Source organism: Rhinolophus sinicus, chromosome 15 (genome assembly GCF_057876585.1).
Source record: "Rhinolophus sinicus isolate RSI-liver-muscle chromosome 15, RSI-T2T, whole genome shotgun sequence".
NCBI lineage: Eukaryota > Metazoa > Chordata > Mammalia > Chiroptera > Rhinolophidae > Rhinolophus > Rhinolophus sinicus.
The window spans coordinates 24,335,161-24,353,441 of NC_142515.1; the positions used below are offsets into that span (position 1 = coordinate 24,335,161).

Genomic DNA, 18,281 nt, shown 5'->3' on the forward strand with positions numbered 1-18,281 from the left:
ACTCTGCACCCAGGGCCTGATTATGTACGTGGGGCAGGGCAAAGAATCTACAGGGTACGAGTCTACCAGATGTCTCCAAGACCTTTTCCCTGCAGCAACACAACAGCAGTAGTGACCAGATTCTGGAGCTCAGTGCATTCTCCCACCCAAGACAGCAGCACTAAGGGCCCACATTCAGATGGCAGAGTCTTCTCCTTGGTGTTCCCTCTCACCTTGATGGTGATGTGCCCATGGACATTTTCCATTTCTCCCAGCATGGCTGACATCAAGGAGGATTTCCCAGAGCCCACTGTGCCCACTACTGCCACCAACTGGCCTGGCATAATGTCCAGATTCACGCTGAAAGAGAAAAGTGTATTTGAAGAAGATGAGGGGAGATATTCAGGAGGAGCTCAAGCCACTTCTCAGACTCTCTAGGGGAAGTCTGGCATTAGGAGATTTTCCCTCAAGACTGGAAAATTTGTCTTGGATATACAAGACTCCAAAGTGCTTCTTTAATGTGTGTATGTATTTTGTTTTGTTTTGTTTGTTTTAGCTCTAATTGACTAGAGAGCAAGCCCTGACATATTCAACTCATCTATAAGCTGTGTCAACCGTGGGTTTCCACTGGGAAAATTCCCCTTACAACCAACATGGTACCATGGAAAAAGACCCTAGTAGGAGCCTGGAGACCTGAGTTCAACTCCCAACTTTGTCACTGACGAGCTGTGTGATCTTGGAAGGTCACGTCCTCTGGACTCTCATGTCTAAACTAATGGGGTTGGACTAGGTCAGTGTTTCTCAAACTTGGCTCTTCAATGAGACTAGCCATTCAGTGGAACCCTTGCTGAAAGCACAGATTTCCTGGCCTCTCTCTTGGATGTTTGGCTGTGTCTTGCTGGGGTGGGGTCCACATTGGGCGAGACTCCTGGAAACTCCGTGTGCCAGCTCGAGTGTTTGAGTTCCTAGGATGTTAAGAACATCAGAAACTCATTCACAGTCTTTTTGAAGCTGCCCAGTGAGCTGAACCTGTTCTAGACTGTTACAAGCAGAGTGGGAGCTGTGTCCAGCCTTCCCTCAGCAAAGAGAGGCTTTCAGGTTGGGAGGGTTCAGAGGCGGAGCTTCTGGCCTGACACATCCTGGGGCAAATTCCAGAGTTCATGTTCAAGGCTATAGGAATAGCAGAGAGGGGTGGAAAGTCTTGGGTGTAGCAGGGAGATGATAAGGTGTGCTCAGTTGTGAAGAAAGATCTACCAGCTCCGGGTCCTGGTGTATTCTGTGCGCTGTGCTCAGTGGGTGAGCGGGGTATGCTGTTACAGGAAGTGCATGAGAAACACATTACATGCAACAGTGTGGCAAGAAGGGGTTGGCTTAGGGCAGAGGAGGTAGCCTCCAGGGAAGGATGTAGGAATGAGTTGTTTAGATGTGAAAATCCAGATCTGAAATTAAATCTTATAGAGGCAGCTCCCATTGTCCACTCTGGGAGAAGAACTCCACTCTCCTTGATTACTATTCTGGAATGAATGAATGAATGAATGAATGAATGAACTTAAATTGAGTTCAGTTTCTTGTATGTATCCTCTACCATATTCAGAGACCTAGGTCACCTGCCTACCCTGCACTATGTCCATCCACCGTTTGGAGAACAAATGTCTTCATGGGTTCTCTGCTGGATGCACGTAGTCCCACAGAAGGAAAGCAGGGCGGCAGATACAGTTATGGGCAAGGAGGCTCAGGATCTTAACCGTCCGCTCATCCCTGCAGGGGCTGAGCCTGCACTAGGATGTAACTGAACATGTGCACACAGCTCGTCTCCCCATTGTCCTAGCGCATGGAATTTCCCAGTCACAGGATTAGAAAAGCAACTCACTCTCGAATTGTGGCTTCCATATCCTGGTCCCAGGTAAAGGAGGCCTCAGAAAACTGCACGCATTTGTCTGTTGAGAAAAAAAAAACACCTCTTTGGGTCAGGTGCTGGTCCCCTCGTGTCTGGCGGCCCTTCCTCAGCCCTGTGTGTCCCTCCAGCAGACCCCGAGATGACCTGTATCAGGTGCTGGCTCCCACACTAACAGGAGGAAACAAAAGCTCCTGAGGGGACTGCAACTTGCCTAGAGTCCCAAGCCTGTTGGTAACCCAAATTCCAGACCTACAGACACTCTGGGTACATTCCCAGGCTGTCTGTCTCCTTGTCTCCTGGTATAAATTCCATCTCCATATGTAAATCCAGCCACTCTCCACCCTGGATTCCAGACCCACTGCTCTCTCTGGCTGTGGAGGCCCCCCAACCCTTAAACTTCCAGAAGCTGCATTTCCCTTCGCTCCAGCCTATCTTCCCAAGTCCGTATGCTTGACTCCATCCTGACTTCCGCTCTCTAGATCCTTTGCAGAATTCCTTGCTTATCCTCAGAACAGCTGGCTTAGCTTTGTTTAGCAATCTGGCTAAGCCATCTGTTCTAAGTGAAAAACATAATTTCCGTAGAAGCAGTGTGCTTATTCGTAAATGTAGGTTCAAGATGAGTCCCCTAGCTCTCCCTTTTGATCAAAGTTTTGGTGCCAGCACTGTGAATAAGTTTGGGGAGCAACTCCCAAATTCATTTACCAAAATTGCAGTCATGTCGAATGGCAGATGTGTCCAACTCATCCCCTCCCAGGTACTTCTCCAGACGATCTATGGAGACACTGGCCTAGAGAAGGACACAAAGGACCTCAAGAATAAAAACGCCAAGGACAAGCTCCATCAGGGAGAGGACCTGGACTTTGTCATCTGCCTGTGATGTGGAAGAAGATAGTCAATCTGCCAGGCTTCTTGCCTACAATTTACCACTTGCCACAGCTGGAACCTCCCAACCCCCACCACAGACAGCCAGGCCGCAGCCCTGAGACAGCCCATCGCTCTGGACACATGCAAATTAAGATGCTCTGTTTCAGCCCTTCAGAAAACATGGGGGGTGGGGAAGCGTGGAGAGGGCAACTCTACTGCTCTCTCCAATCTTTGGACCTAGTTCTCGAAACTGCCCGCTGCCTGTCCCTAACGTAAGACCCTAACTTCTTTCTGGTTCTGGCAGTGAGGCCCCTGGAGGGCTCTTCTTTAATCGAGTCCAGGCCTTGATGACCCGTTCTGTGTCCTACCTGAGCCACCACTGGGACTCCGGAGGGGAAGTGGCCATGACATATTTCCACATAGGCCAAGCTTAAACTGCAGCTGATAAAGCACTGGCAGAACACCCTATGGTGTTCCTGGAATATGAGGACTTGGGAAGACCTCCAGGAGCTTTTACAAGGATGCTCTCACCTGCCTCCCTGTCTTCCAGGGAGGCTGTCCTGAGACCGTTTCTCATCACCACCCGGGTTCTGATGAAGTATAGGCTTTCTGCCTTGCCCTCTCCTTCTAGTGCAACTGCAGATGATAAAACTGTTCAGCTGCTGCATGGACCAGCCCCTAAGAAACAGAGTGCCCACTGCCCTGTTGCATTGTCATCTGGCCCTTTTTGTTTCAGTCTCCTCTTGTAGGACAGGGCATGCCGGGAGCTGACACCTTTGCTGAGATGTCGTGTAGGTGCTATGCAAGAAACTGAATCTCAAAAGAGCATGTTGTTTCTTTATTGGCCATAATGGCCAGCTTTTCTCTACACCCTCCAGAACAGGGAGGCCTTGTCCTAAGCCCCAGCCTTTCCTATGGCCTGCGCTGTCTGCAGTCAGCCACCTGTGAGATGAATGCAGATGACCGCACTCTGTCATCCCGGCTACCTCACCAGTCCTGGCTACCACCTGCCCTGTGATCTCCCCCCCACCCCCCGCCCAAGGTCTTGTACCTGGTCCATCTCAGGGAACGTGCTCAGTTTTCAGGAGCCAGATACCCCCTGCGGCCCACCCAAGGCCTCTGGAACTCCAAACTCACTATCTGACAGCTTGAGGCTCCCAAATTGCCTTAGGTTTTTACCACCACATGGCTTCGGCAAAGGAAGGGTCTTTTCTGTCCCTTGATGCCATCGTGCCCTAATGTTATACCAATATGAATCCCCCCGAGAGTCTTGGGGAAATGTGGGGTGAAATCAGGGTGGGACAGGGGCTTAGAAAAGTCCCAGGTACCAAGGTTAGTCATAGATGCTTTCACAAACATTGTCTTCCTGTGAGGTAGGTGAGACTGGTGTGCTCATCCTCGTGGTATGTCAGATAACGGGGCTCAGAGAGCTTACTGACATCAAACCACTGTTCTCCAGAGACCAAACAAACCTCTGTAATTGAAAGTTCACCAGCAGAAGCTAGAAATGGGAGGTGACTGGCCAGTCCTTCTGAAATCTAAGGCTTTTAATCAGAGACAAGCAGTTCGCAGTGGACGTTCCTACTTACCTGGAGCATGGAGGATATGACCATAGGGAGCATGCTCAGGGGAAAGCGAAGGATATTGAAGAGGGTGATGGAGGTGAAGGCCTTTTCTGCATCCAAAATATTATGGCTATCCACCAGGACGTAAACTGAAAATGTGACCACAGATACCTGGAAAAGCAAGGTCATGAGCACTTTATTCCTAAAAGGGCTCACGCCGCCTTGTACTAAGTCTCAGGAACACAGTACATCAGTTACTGGAGTTAAAGGTATTTAGGGATTATCTCAAATTTCCCATGCTACAGATAAGAAAGCTGAGGAGGAGGAAAATCTTGCCTGAGACACAAACTCAATTAATTAATGGCATAGCTGGGAGCAGAGCTCGGGTCTCCTGGTTCCTATATCAGTGTTTCTTCTGCTATTGACTCACATGGCCTCCCCAAGAAGACAAGAAGCCCTCCTTGTCGTCCATACAAACCATTCCTGGATACCACATTCATGCCGAACATCCTAGCAACGTGCTCTGGGCTCCAAGACCACCAAATTGTACACAGGGGTGAAACTAGGGTTGGCGGCATGAGGTAAGAGTTAAAGAGAGGGGCAGAGTTCCCTGGATTTGGGGGTCAGGCCTCGATGTTTGGGGCAATCTATCTAGGACAGAGCTTTCTCTTACGGAAGCTGACCCCGCCCCCTGCCTCGTGTCACTCACCAGGATCGGAGTTAAGAATAAGAGAAACATCATCACAGACTGCATCTGCCCAAACGCCAGCAGGTTTTTGAGCTCTTTCTTCCGAATGTTGTGGACTTGGTTTTTGAATGAAGGTTCCCAAGCAAAATATTTCAGGATCTAATCGGATAAAAAAGAACACAGCTCACACTGTTACCCCAAAAGGACATCAAGTGCATCTCATCCACCCGGGTTGTAGGATATGCTCCCCAAAATTTGAAGGGGGGGTTGGTGTAGAAATCCAGATTATAAAGTATAATTACGAAAGGTGGCTTCTTTTTGTTGACAATCTATTACATACAAGACATTTTAAATACATTATTTGACTTCATCCCTATAACAATTGAAGTCTGCCCACCTCTCCGAGTTTGCCTGGGACTCAGGATTGCCCAGGACATGAGGCTTTCAGTGTAAACCTGGAAAATTCTGGGCAAACCAGGGAGAGTTAGTCCCCTACTTTTGTAGAATTATTGTGCCCATTTTAACAATAGGAAACAGGCAGAGGGAGGCTAAGCTTTGGTGTCCAAAGTCACCAAGCTAGCTAGTGGTAGAGTTGAGACTCAAAACCAAGTCTATTCAATTTTGCCACATTAGCAGGAAGGCAGCTCAGAGCTCTGTGTGAAGAAATATCAGGGCATTAAAAGGGGCCTATGTTTCATTTTCAAGAAGTTTAGGGTAACGTAAAATCAATGAATTCAAAACTATATATATATATACACACACATATATACATATATACATACATATGTGTGTATATATATATACACACACACACACATACACACACACACACATACACATACACACACATAAGATCTTATTGGTCACCTTTGGAGGATGAAATGTATTATTTTGAAAACTTCGAAGAAAGCATTTATCCTTCCTATCCTGTACAAATTTTATTTTAAGGTAATCAACTAGTTGATTAAGATAGTTCTTCTTCATAGAATTCCAACTATTCAACGACAAAGGAAAGACAGAACTAAAATATCACCCCTTCATAACTCCTAATGAAATAATAGATCAAGGCCATGATGAGCAGTGGCTGCTAAAACTTTTATGAGTGGTTTTTCAATCTTAGCTGCATATTAGATCACTTAGGAAGCTTTAAAAATATAGCATATGCCTGGGCCTCACCCCTAGAAAGTCTAATGTAATTGGTCTGAATTAGGGTTCAAGCCTTAGTGGATTTTACAAACATCCCAGGGGATTGAAACATGCTGCAAAGGCCACAAATCACTGTTCTAGGTGAAAGAAGGGCAGGAAACTTAATAAGGGGTGAATCGGTCTGACAAAGCCTGTACCCCGGCACATGCATCGTTACTGTAACATCCTTACTCTCCTACCCCCACCCCACCCTCAAAAAAAAAAAAAAAAAAAAAAAATCAAACCTAAATCTAATCAAGTTTTAGATCTACCTACCAATTTACAAGAAATACAGGAAAGAAGACAGCCTGGTTTCTCCAATATGACCAAAATAAAAAGGCGGAGGGCAGGGACTACTATAGATTAAAAGCATTATTAACTAAGTGCCATGTGTGGATATTTTTTGAATCTTTATTCAAACTGATAAACAGTTTTTTAAAAAAGAGAGAGATGAAGGGGGCAATTGGGGAAATTTAATGGTACCAAAGAATGATTGTTAATTTTTTTAGGTGTGATAATGGTATCTTTAGAAACAAAGTCTTTCTTTTAGAAATATATACAAGGTATTTACTAATGAAATGACAAGATAACCTGAGATTCTCTTTCAAATGATCCAGAAGGGCGTCAAGTGGAGATTGGAAGGGTAGAGGTGAAACTAGTTAGGTTGTGCTGATAACTACTGGAGCTGGGCAATGTCCATGGGGGTTCATTATATCATTCTGTTTACTTTTGTGCACATTCGACAATTTATAAGGTAACGTAAAAACAAAAGAAACCATTTAAGGTAAATAAATACAAACCCAGGTTTAAAAGAGGGCCTGAGAGGGGTAGTAGGAGAAGGAGATTTGTGGGTCATGTGAGTCATGTGACACCCATGGGCCTAGGAGCAGGAGCTTCCACCAGGGCTCATTAAGGCCAAGTGCCCACTGCTTCTGTCATTGCACCCAGAGCGCCACCTACCCCTGGCTTCTCACCTTGATCCCACTGAGAATCTCATTCATGATCTTTAAACGTTTGTCTTTATTCTTCATATTTTTGACCTGCAAGGAAAAAGTAAAAACAAAACACACTTCCATGTGAGAGTGTCCAGATTTGCCGAACACGTTAGGTCTCGGTGACATTTTTGGCTGTCACTTGGTAAGAACTTGAGGTGCCCAGTGATGGGATGTGTCTCTCCCACTCCCCTCTTTGCTCACTCTGTCTCTGCCACACCCACCTTCTTTCTGATTCTTGAAAGTGCCAAGCTCATTTTTGCCCCCAGCCTTGGCCTAACTGTGCTTTTTTATTGGATTGTTTTTCTCAAGGCTTACTCCTTCTTGGTCAGGCTTGTGTTGTGCAGAGCCCAGCTGAAACGTCCCCTCCTCACAGAGGCCTCTCCTGACCCCATAATCTAAAACAGCCACCTAGTCAACTCACTATCACATCACCATTTAATTCTCTGCGTAGCAGGGTTGATTGCCAGGACTCAGGCTTAGTTTGGGTCCCTCGGGTGACTGCTGTGTGTGGTGGGTTTGTGTTGCTATGATGGGGAAACAGGGCCAATAATCACTGTTCTAAGAACAGCCCCGTGGAGCAGGGTGGTAGAGGTATGTGCAGGGTCCCTGAGCAGCTGTTCTCTCTGCAATCAGGCTCTTCCCTCTGACATGAATGGAGATACAGTATATAAACCCAAAAAGTGGTCAGAAGATGAAAAGAGAAGATAAAGAAAGCCAAGTTCATCTGGAATGCTGGAAAGTCTTCCAGCAGCTTTGCCTCACCCACACTCCCACCAAGAGTTAGAATAAAATAAGCGAAAGACTTTAGACTTTGAAGGAAGTCTATATATCCCCAGGGTGACTCTGTTTCTTTACCTGAATTGCCCTATTCTTGGTGGCGATTATACCATTAACTGGGATTAGGAGCAACATCAGCCCAACACCCGCTAAAACCGAGGGTCCCAACTCTCTCCATAGGAAGAAGATGGATAGGGAGATCTGTAGAACATTTGACCACAGCAGGTGGATGAAGTTGGTCACGTCCATGAGCTTCTGGGCATCCACAGACATCAGGTTCACTGTTTCGCCAACGGTGTACTGCTTCCTGGCCCGGTTGGATAGGATCAGCGACTAAAGATAAAGATCGGGGTTGGAATCCATGGACAAGGCCAAGGATACTGGGGAGCAAAGGGGAAACTCAAGAAGTGAGAACACAGCCAAAGGGTGGGCTCCCTATGGACACAATGTTTTCAAGGGGCTGTGTCTTCTTGCCTCCAAGTTTTACTAACAGTGTTCTCTCATTCTTGACCACTCTTTCCTTCTATTCCCACCTTCTCCAACCCCACGTCCCACCCCCACTTCATTGCTCACAAAATTCCTATTTATCTTTTAGTGTCAGCTTAGGTGGAACTTCTCCAGAGAAGACTTGCCTGACTTTCAAGCTTGGGTTGGATAGCCCTCCTGTGTCCTGGACTTACCCCTGTCATTACATATATCACATTGAGCTGTAATTGTTTTCTTTTTTCTATTTCTCCACCAGATATAAACTCTGTGAGGACAAGGGCTATGTCCATTCATTTCACTACTGTATCACAGGGTACACAGTAGGGAACCAAATACTGAAAGATGGAACAAATGGAGGGATGAAGAAAGGAAGTGTGTATTGATTCTGGCCTTGCTGACTTTTGACATGGCCCTGCTATTGGGAGCCATACTTTTATGAGGAGGTTGCAATCGCTCCCAAGCAGGACAGAGATCTTAGACTGGAGAGGAAAGCTGACTTATTGTCAGGAATTTGCAGGCAATGTCTAGATATTTAAATCTCATAGTGTGAGCCTCCTGTTCTTATGTTAAAGAGATCAAAAGGCTGCCCAACAATGTCTTGCACAAATGCACCCACCTAAGGGACTTGGATTGGGATGGAACTAAAACCCGCTTGCACTATACTCACCAAACTGCCACTGGTGGGCTGCACTTTCTTGGAGGAAGGAGAGCCTCCTTCTAATTGGTATATGGACTACGAGTGGCCCTAGATTTTTACCTCGGTACTTGTCCTAGAAGCTCTACTGGTATTTTAATCCATGAATACATTTTTCTTTGGCACATGCAGGGGTTTTTTGGTTGTCCAGTAAAAAGGGGGAAATTTCTTAACATGTTAAGCCACCAACGTTCTGGAGAAATCAGTCCATTTCTAAGCCTCCCCTTTGGTAGGAAAAAAAAATCTTCAAGGTAATCACCGTAGTTTTCTTTTCTCAATAAATCTCAATAAAGTGAAAAAGTTATTGATTTAGTCCCAATAGCCCTTGTCTGGGGGCAGGTCTTGGCTCTGATTGTAGGCATTGAAATGATCTAAGCCTTACTTCTCTGTAAGGCAGAGGAGGGCTTGGTCAGCCACAACAGATTTAGAAAAAGAAGTTGCAGCAACCCAAGGCTCAGGGACTCATTTCAGCAGGGGAGACGGCAAAATTATCATTTGACATGGACGCACCAGGTCTCATGAGTGCAGTTTCATGAAGTATTGGGTTTAAATGTAAATGTTGGTAGTTTTAAGAGTCTGCCCCTCGCCAGCTTGTTCTGACTTTATGTTCTTTCCCAACATGTTTCCACCTTGTCTAGGGAGGTAGGAAAAGAGAGACAGATATGCAAGCCTTCAAGGTGGAGAGGCAGATCCTGGGCCAAGAACAGCTTGCCAGCTTTTCTCTGGAGCGCATCCCCCACACCCTATGTCTACATACACACTTTTCATATTTTCATTTCCAAAGGAACATCGAAAGAAGGCTATATGGTTAATCAAAATCAAATGCTGAGGTCATTTATCATTTCTATCAAATTTTCCTCAATCTTGGAATAAATGCCCACGTTTACTAAGGGGATTTTCTTTGGTGATGCTGACAAATGCCACTTACCTTTTTATATACAGAGGCCATGATGGTTGTCCGTACATTTACACCCAGCATGAAGCACAGTTGAAAGTAATACTGAAGGCAAAGAGACTGGATGAGGGCCACGAAGAATAAGAGGATTGAATAGAGATATCCAGTCCACAAATAGGTGTCAGGGTCATTTGCGAAGGAGATCAGCAATCTGCCAGAGCAAAGAAGTAATGCCTATCAAGCCTCTGCCTCCTCACCGTCACCGTCCTTGCATCGCCAGCTACTCCACCCTACGTTGTAGGTAAAAAAAGTAACCAGAATGCCAATGCTCTTGGAAGACTGAGAGCCACAGTCATGCCAACCCTCTTGCTTTGGCTCGGAGATGAGCAGCAAGAGCCTAGAGTGGATGACCCATGGCTGTGAGAAGGGATAATGAATGTTCCACGGAGCTGCCACTGCAATGCTTTGTCCCTGTCTCCCCACAACCCCTGGTAAAAGAGGCTGTGTGGGCAAAGCGATTCGTTCCCAGACAATGCAAGCCTGGCAAGGAATTGGGACACGTATGCAGCACGAGTTAGAAGGGCTTCCCTTGGAGAATAGTTCATCCCATAGATCCCAGGGGCATGTACAGTCTGTCATGATTAACCTGAACCTTCCATTGAAGTCGGTGACTGCGAAACGATGAGGTCACAGACACGAGGTACCAGGCTCCCCTGGGATATGCTGCCCCTCTCTTGGATGTGGCTCAGCCCACAGCAGTTCTGTTTAGCACACAGAGCCCCTAACAAGTACCTGTCTTCCTGTGGTGGTGGGGGCATGGGCAACATGGCAAAGAGGGAGGCTAAAGTACGTATCATCTTAGATTTTGAAAGCTGCCTTGCCCGTTTCATGAATACAACGCTATGAGGTGGAAGAAAATTATGAGCATTTAAAAAACGGGAATTTAATAATAAGCTCCCGCATGCATCAACAAGTGGCCAAAAGGAGAGTGGCCGCGAAGGTCCTGAGGCAAGCCCAGACTCGGGGACTCACTTGAGCAGCTGAGGATTCAGAAACATGAGGATGTCATGCACTAGCTTGAGCAGGAACGACTTCAGGAGTATGAGGTAGAAGGTTTTGAAGAGGGTCTTGACCAGCCAGGACTTGGGAAAGTCTTCTGTGGTCCCAGACTTCTTTTTTTTCTTTTTAGCTTCCTCCTAGGCATGAAACCAAACAACAACGGAGTCCACAGAGCTGTGGATGTAAGACTTTGTCCTGCACTGAACAGCTCCAGGGTGTTAAGCCCCTGAGCCCAGTTGCCTGTTTTGTACAGGGTTTGGTGACACACAGCGGCTCTCAATAAATATTTTCAAGTGAAAAAGTAAATGAATTAACTGCTAATGCTAAATCCCACTAAGGTACAAATTCTAGTATTATTTTATCTTTCTATTTTTAAAAGCATTTTATTATAGAAAATTTCAAATATACCCCAAAAGAGAGCAAATAGTACATTATACCCCCATGAATCCATCACTAAGGTTATCAGTATTGTGAATCCTACTAATAACATGAAATGCACTGCAAAGTATAAAGTGGTGTAAAAAATGTGAGCACAAAAATCCCCAGGACACTGATGTCCTCTTGCCTGAGACGTACAGCACATTCACACAGACCCTCATGGGAAAGTTACCAGGACAAGGACATCTTGGCTTTGACTCTGGTTCTTGGTCAGGCCATCCAGCCTGGCTCCAGAGTTCCACTGGGAGTTCTTCTGCTGCCTTCTCTGGAATGCCCGCCTGGCCTTGGGCAGCTCTCTTGCCATGCACGTTTCAAATTTGCTGACCAGTGTTGTGGTTTTAATCTCTTCATCAACATCCCAGATATCTTCGAGTGTCAGAGGTCGCTTGTAGCCTTTCAGAATAATGCTGAAACAAGAGTGACCCACACGCTGAGACCCCACAGGCTGGGTCACAGGCTGTCTCCCTGATGCCTCTATCAAAACCTGCCTCCCAGTTCCGGGATGGAGGGACAGAAGAATGGGACTTCTCCCTTGTCCCACCAGCCCATCTCCTGACCCTTTGAACTTGACAGAGTGGGGAGAGCAGGAAAGGGATCGGGTGGGGATGACAGAAGGTGATAGAAGAAAAGAGAAAGGGAAGGGACGGGGCACTACTGAATTAAGAGCCAAAAGAGCATCACTGCCCCCTGCTCCTTCCTCCTCAAACAGTGGCTGCCTCTCTGCTGCTACAACATCTCCTTGAGGCTGCCTCCATACTTTCTCTCTAGATCAGGGCTCCTCAACCTCAGATTTGAGAATATGGATGGAAAATAAATCACATCTTTATTTTTAATAGCTTCTAATCGATATTTAGCCTTTCCTTCTAATATGAGGGTACATAACCAGCCAGAGTTGTAAAAAGGAGTAACTGTACTTTTGTCACTGGGAGAAATCACAGATGTTTTCATGGCTCTGTCATACTCATTACTACTTTGTATGGTCATTATTAGACCCATCACTAGGTCTTGTTATTTAATACATTAATAAAGAAGCACTTGTATTACTATAGCACTCATTTGGGTTTTTTATTTATTTTTATTTTTATTTTTTTTAACTTTTTTTAAAAATTAGTTTCAGGTGTCATTGGTTTTTTTTAAAAAATAATTTAGGTAATTATATTTCAGTATATTTGTTTTCCTTTATAATCCCATGTCTTTTATTTTATGCATTTAAAATATTATTTGAGAAGGGATTCATGGGTGATACCAGCCGAAAGGGTCCATGGAACCACAAAGGACAAGAACGCCTGCTCCAGCTCTTCCGGAAGCCCAGGCCAGCTGTTTCATCCCTTACCTTCCAAGGCTGTGCCACAGTGCCTGCCCCCACATTTCCCCTTTCCAGCCCTACTCTCTCCTTTTCTTACTGTCCTACCTTATCTCCACGGAACCCCCAGACTACCAAAAGCAAATCTTCCTCCATCTTCTCTCAGCCTCCCAATCTGCCTGGTGAAGGAACTAAACTACATTGATCTGTAAGTTTTAACATTCTCTGACTCTGACTAAATAGAGGGGAAATGGAGGCCACAGGAGGCATTTTTAAAAATTAAGATTTCTACCACTTTCAGAAGAGTGAGGGGGTAGAGATAGAGACGACCCATCCTTCAGGCATTTCCTACCTGTCATACCAACAAAAGGTAATGCGACTCAGAAACGAAGCCGTGAGTGATGGATTCTGCAAGACAGACAAAAAATTAGAAAGTAAATCAGTTGGAAATAGGAACTCTATGGGCTCTAAAATCGGAAATGGATATAATGTTGTGCTGGAAACTAGATATGATACAGAAGTCGGCTGGCCAACATATGTGTTTATTTAGCGACTGCAAGGTCACCAGTAGAATGATAATCAGAAATTCGGGCAGAGAGGTACGGATTAAATGTCTATGCTAAAGATTGGCGGGTCAATGTAAAAGTTAATACTTTTATACTCTAGTCACCTTCTGTTTTCTTATGTCATAAAATGGTCTATACTATTGTACTCTGGGCTTAGGGGACCTCCGTGAGACAGCTCAAAGTTACATTTGTCAAGGTGCCATTCAATTAAATAACCTATGAGGTGTAGATTTAGAGTCTCACATTTGATGAGTCATCTTTTTCGGAAAATGCTGAAAGGATCAAGATGAGGATTTGGAATGCATAGCAGATGAAGAACAGGCAGGAATAGGCCAGATTGTAATTGCTGCCCTACGGGAAAAACAAAAACAAAAACAAAAAAACGAGAAAATCAGCCTTTTATCCAAATTAAGTCTAAACTTGTGATTAAAGCCTATATCAAATCCCCTAAACACAGTTCTATCCTGGAGCTCAACTTATTTTATGCCATTGGCTCCGACTTAGAAGTTGCCCGACAGTTTTTCCTCATGTCACCCTCTCTGTCCTCCTTACCTGTAAGAGCATCCGGATCAGAGTTTGGAATTGGAACGTGCCACAGAGTATTGAAAGAATCCAGAACAGAGACAGGAACCAAGAGTCCTTCTGCACACACCATCGCCTGCTGTGCTGGATCACCAAAACCAGGAGCTAGAGAGAAATTCACATCAAGTTTGGAAAAATACGACCACTAGCCAAGGACAAGAGCCAAAAAGCATGTCAGAAAACAGGAAGAAAGGAGGGCCGAAGGAGGAAATTGTTGTACCTAATCTGGCCAAGCAGAAAGCACACAAATGCCAAACTAGATTTCCTCCCTGACACCATCCAACTTTCTCTTTCAGGGCCTCTGTGCTCTTCCTGGGACCCCTTTCCCCACGCCATCTCTGTTCAACCATACTTGGGTGGGGAGCTAGCCAAGAACGGAGAGGGTCACCATCTGCATTTTAGTGGAGGTACTTAGGGAGCTAGAAAAATCTTTTCAAGACCCAAGGAAATTAACTTCAGGTACTACCATAGTCAGCTGGGGGAGGCAGATTCTGCTAGATAGGTGTGAGGTGACTGTATCATGATTTTCTAATATCAGACTAAGCAATTAATAAAAGCAACTTGCCTTGTAACATCTCACTTGGATATAAGTAATTAAATGTTAGTTTCCTAAACCCAGTGCTATGCTAGTAAACTAGCATTCTGGAAGAAAAAAATAAAAGCTATGATATGCAGTATTTGCCAATTTCTGTGGTATATATTCCGCCACTGTGGTAGATTTCAAGTTCCAGCATGTCACTAGACACAGGGGTAAAAAGATACACACAGTCAGCTCTGTGAGCCAACTACAGCATACCACTGCCTAACCCCGCCCTTGTTTTATAATCGCGTTAAACGACGATGCCTGCAGGGGCCAGGCAGACATGGTACTGAGTGAAATGAGTGTGGGGTCAGTACTGAGCGCATGCCTGGTGTAATGAGGGCGGGAAACGGCGACTCAAGCCTAGCTGACCGTTGCCCTGTGGGAAGGCAGGCCCATACTTGCCAGACATTCTGATTTTTTAAGAAAGACTGGAAACCCAGATAAAAATGAGGCATCTTCCTGTTTTAAACTGATGGCATCTACTTCATTGGATAGCATCCCCGTCAAAAAACACGTGCTTACAGAAGAAACGTCTGTCATCAAGTTTATATGAACAACTCTAGACTCAGTGATCTATTGATTAGAGTCTACAATCAATCAATTTAAAACTAATATTTATAGCATTTAAGAAAATTCTTTTATATTAAGAAACTTGAATTTCATGTATGCTCTTTAGGTGGCAAGATATGAAGGCATAAGATACATATCTTAGTCATTAATGCTAGCACTTACCCTAGGGAGAATGCTCTATAAACTAGCGTTCCAAAGAAGATGAAAAGCTAAAATTTGTCTCACCCCCATTATAATCAACCTTTGTCTGATCGTAGGTCCTTGAAAAAGGCAGATGAAATTAGATTTAATTTCATTCTAAAAAAGTACATTTCAGCTAGATGACCATGAGCAGAGAGAAGATAAACAGGGCAGAAGTGGTGATGGGCCTTACCCATGTGCCCAGGTAGAGGCTGGGATTGGTATATCGAATGGCGGGGACTGTGGTTTGCCCAGAGTCTTCTGTGAGTACCAGGGCCAGCTCTATGGCTGCTAGAATAAGAAGAAACCCAACAAGCACCTGAGAAAGGAAAAAGACCACAGTTAGGAAGATATAATTCTTTAGAATAAAATGGTTTCCAGTAACACATGGTAAAAATGGTATTCAGTGATTCAGATGACACACTCAATAAATATTTCAGGCATAAATGGATACGTGTAGTTCAAACAATGGGATGCAGTTCAACGTATGCTGTAAGTGTTTCTGAGGAATGTTGAGTGCAATGATTTTAAAATGTACCCTTTAATATGCTTCCCTTCAAAAAGCAGAGCTTAGTTTCCCTTCCCTTCAGTGTGGGCTGGACTTAGTGACATGCTTCTAATGAATAGGATACGGTGGAAGTGACAGTGTGTGACTTCCAAGACCAGGTCACAGAAAACAATGTGGCTTCCTCCTTGTTCTCTGTCTTAGATCACTCACTGCAGGGAAAGTCACCAGCCCCAGCATGAGGACACTTAAGTAGCTCTTTGGAGAGGTCCTCTTGGTAAGGGACTGAGTCTCCTGCCAACAACCACGTGAGTGAGTCATCTTAGACTCAGATCCTCTAGCCACAATCAAAACTCTACATGACCTTCGTCCCAGCTTATTAACTATAACCTTCATGAGAGATCCTGAAGCAGAACTCAGATAAGCTGCTCCCATATTCCTCACGCAGGGAAACTGTGAGATAAAAACCATTTATTTTTAAACTGCTAAATTTGGGCATAATTTCGTATACAGCAATAGATAACTTATACAATAGATTTAAGGGGGTGATCCCCCCCCTTGGGTTGGTACTATCACCTTTCTTTGGTCATTAGTCCCAGCCTTTCCCCCCTATAACCTTTGAAGTTAATATTGCAATGATTGCAGCTATGTCATCCTAAGATGACTCCAAGCCAAACAATATTTGTTGTATGAGCACACGAGATATGATACATATTGTATTGTTCTAAAGTACCACCCCTACCCATCAAGAATGAAAATTACTACTTCTGCTGAGGAGCTCCACTCATATCTCAGCCCTCAAAATGAGGATCTTTTGTACTATCTTGCCTACCCTCATCCCTTTCTACTCCCATCTTATCTTTACTCAGTCCCATGTCTCGTTCATCCAGAATGCCTCAGGCAGAGATACAAGGCCCTTTGTAATGAGAACCAGCCGAGGAAAACGAATGCACCTTTAACTAACAGGACCAGTGCTACTAGTTAGCAAAGCATAGAGTCAAAGACAGGTTAATAAGGGAAATGCAGTTTTCTCAAGTATATAACACACTACACAGTATTGTACTTTCCTCACATGAAACTATGAATCTTTTCTTTTTTTTTTTTTTGAAAAAATAATAGCTTTTGAAGTGGTAAGTTATGTTTGCCTTTAGGTCAATTAGGAGATAAAAAAGAATAAGCTGGAGCGAAAGCACCCACCCTTGAGGATAAAGAGAACACCAACCAGCAGACCATTCCCCAGGCCAAGGAAAAGGAGGGGCCTTGCCACGGGCTTACATATATTAAACTCTGTACAAATTGATTAGAAACACACAAAGAAATCCATACCAAAAAGATCAATGTATGTTATAAAGAACTACAAAGCAATTTATAGAAAACAACAAACTAACCACCAAATGCAAAAAAATAGAATATAAATGGTAATTTAAAGAAAAAGAAACACAAAAGGCTTCTAAACATATGAAAAGATGTTTAACTTCACTCATAGGAGAGTGCAATTTCAAATTATGACATATCACTTTTCACTTAACTGATTAGCAAATATCAAAACGTTTGATAATAAAAAGTTGGTGAGACAGAGGAAAAATCTCGATGGAGGGGAATTTATACTATCTATAAAAATTTTGAGTCCACATACCCTTAACCAGTAATTTCATTTCTAGGAGTTTATCTTTTAGACACACTCATATGTACAAAGCTATTTATTGCAGCATTACTTATGATCGCAGAAAGCTGGAAACCACATAAATTTCTATCATTTAGACACATAAGTTATGGTACATCCAAATAACAGCGTCTCAAGTAGTCAATAAAAAGAAAGAAGCAGATCTTTATGTGCTAAAAATGGAAGGCTCTCCAAGACGCGGAGAATGTACATAAGACATGAGCATTTGTGGGGAAAAAATATACTTATATGTAGGTAGGTATTTGTACAAGCATGAGTTGTTTATCTCTGGAACTGGTATTGATGTTTGCCAACTCAAACAGGAATGAGTGACTAGAGTATCATGCACCCTTTTGTACCTTTTAAATTTTGTAACCCTCGGGCGGCCAGTTGGTTCAATGGTTAGAGCACAGTACTCATAACACCAAGGTTGTCGGTTGCATTCCCACATAGGCCAATGAGCTGTACCCTCCACAACTAGATTGAAAATGACTTGACTTGGAGTTGAGCTGCACTCCCCACAACTAGACTGAAAACAATGACTTGACATGGAACTGATGAGTCCTGGAAAAACATATTGTTCCCCAATAAAAAAATTTTTTTTTAATTTTGTAAACCTCTGTAAATTATCTATTCAAAAGATATAAAGTTAAATACACTAAAACCTCCATTTTAAAAAGTGAGCAAGTGATGTCAACAGACAAGCCACAAATTAAGAAATATTCTTAACAAATTTTAAAATAATCCATTGCATTAGTATCTACAGAAATGCAAAGTAAAACAATAGGATGACATTTTTGCATATAA

The 18,281-nt window shown here is 44.0% G+C and overlaps 1 protein-coding gene across 1 annotated transcript in view; it reads right to left on the reverse strand.

Moving 5' to 3' along the window:
- Positions 1-18,281, reverse strand: part of ABCC2 (ATP binding cassette subfamily C member 2) — a 54,756-nt gene that overhangs the window by 26,112 nt on the left and 10,363 nt on the right. The window contains exons 3-16 of the mRNA XM_019724878.3: positions 15,500-15,625; positions 13,944-14,078; positions 13,635-13,742; positions 13,178-13,233; positions 11,695-11,929; positions 11,058-11,221; positions 10,059-10,236; positions 8,029-8,283; positions 7,153-7,218; positions 5,015-5,152; positions 4,330-4,476; positions 2,579-2,663; positions 1,850-1,916; positions 213-339 (exon numbers count right to left, since the gene is read on the reverse strand). Of these exons, the coding sequence (XP_019580437.3) occupies positions 213-339; positions 1,850-1,916; positions 2,579-2,663; positions 4,330-4,476; positions 5,015-5,152; positions 7,153-7,218; positions 8,029-8,283; positions 10,059-10,236; positions 11,058-11,221; positions 11,695-11,929; positions 13,178-13,233; positions 13,635-13,742; positions 13,944-14,078; positions 15,500-15,625 (1,887 nt within the window). The remainder of the gene's footprint in view (positions 1-212; positions 340-1,849; positions 1,917-2,578; positions 2,664-4,329; positions 4,477-5,014; positions 5,153-7,152; positions 7,219-8,028; positions 8,284-10,058; positions 10,237-11,057; positions 11,222-11,694; positions 11,930-13,177; positions 13,234-13,634; positions 13,743-13,943; positions 14,079-15,499; positions 15,626-18,281) is intronic.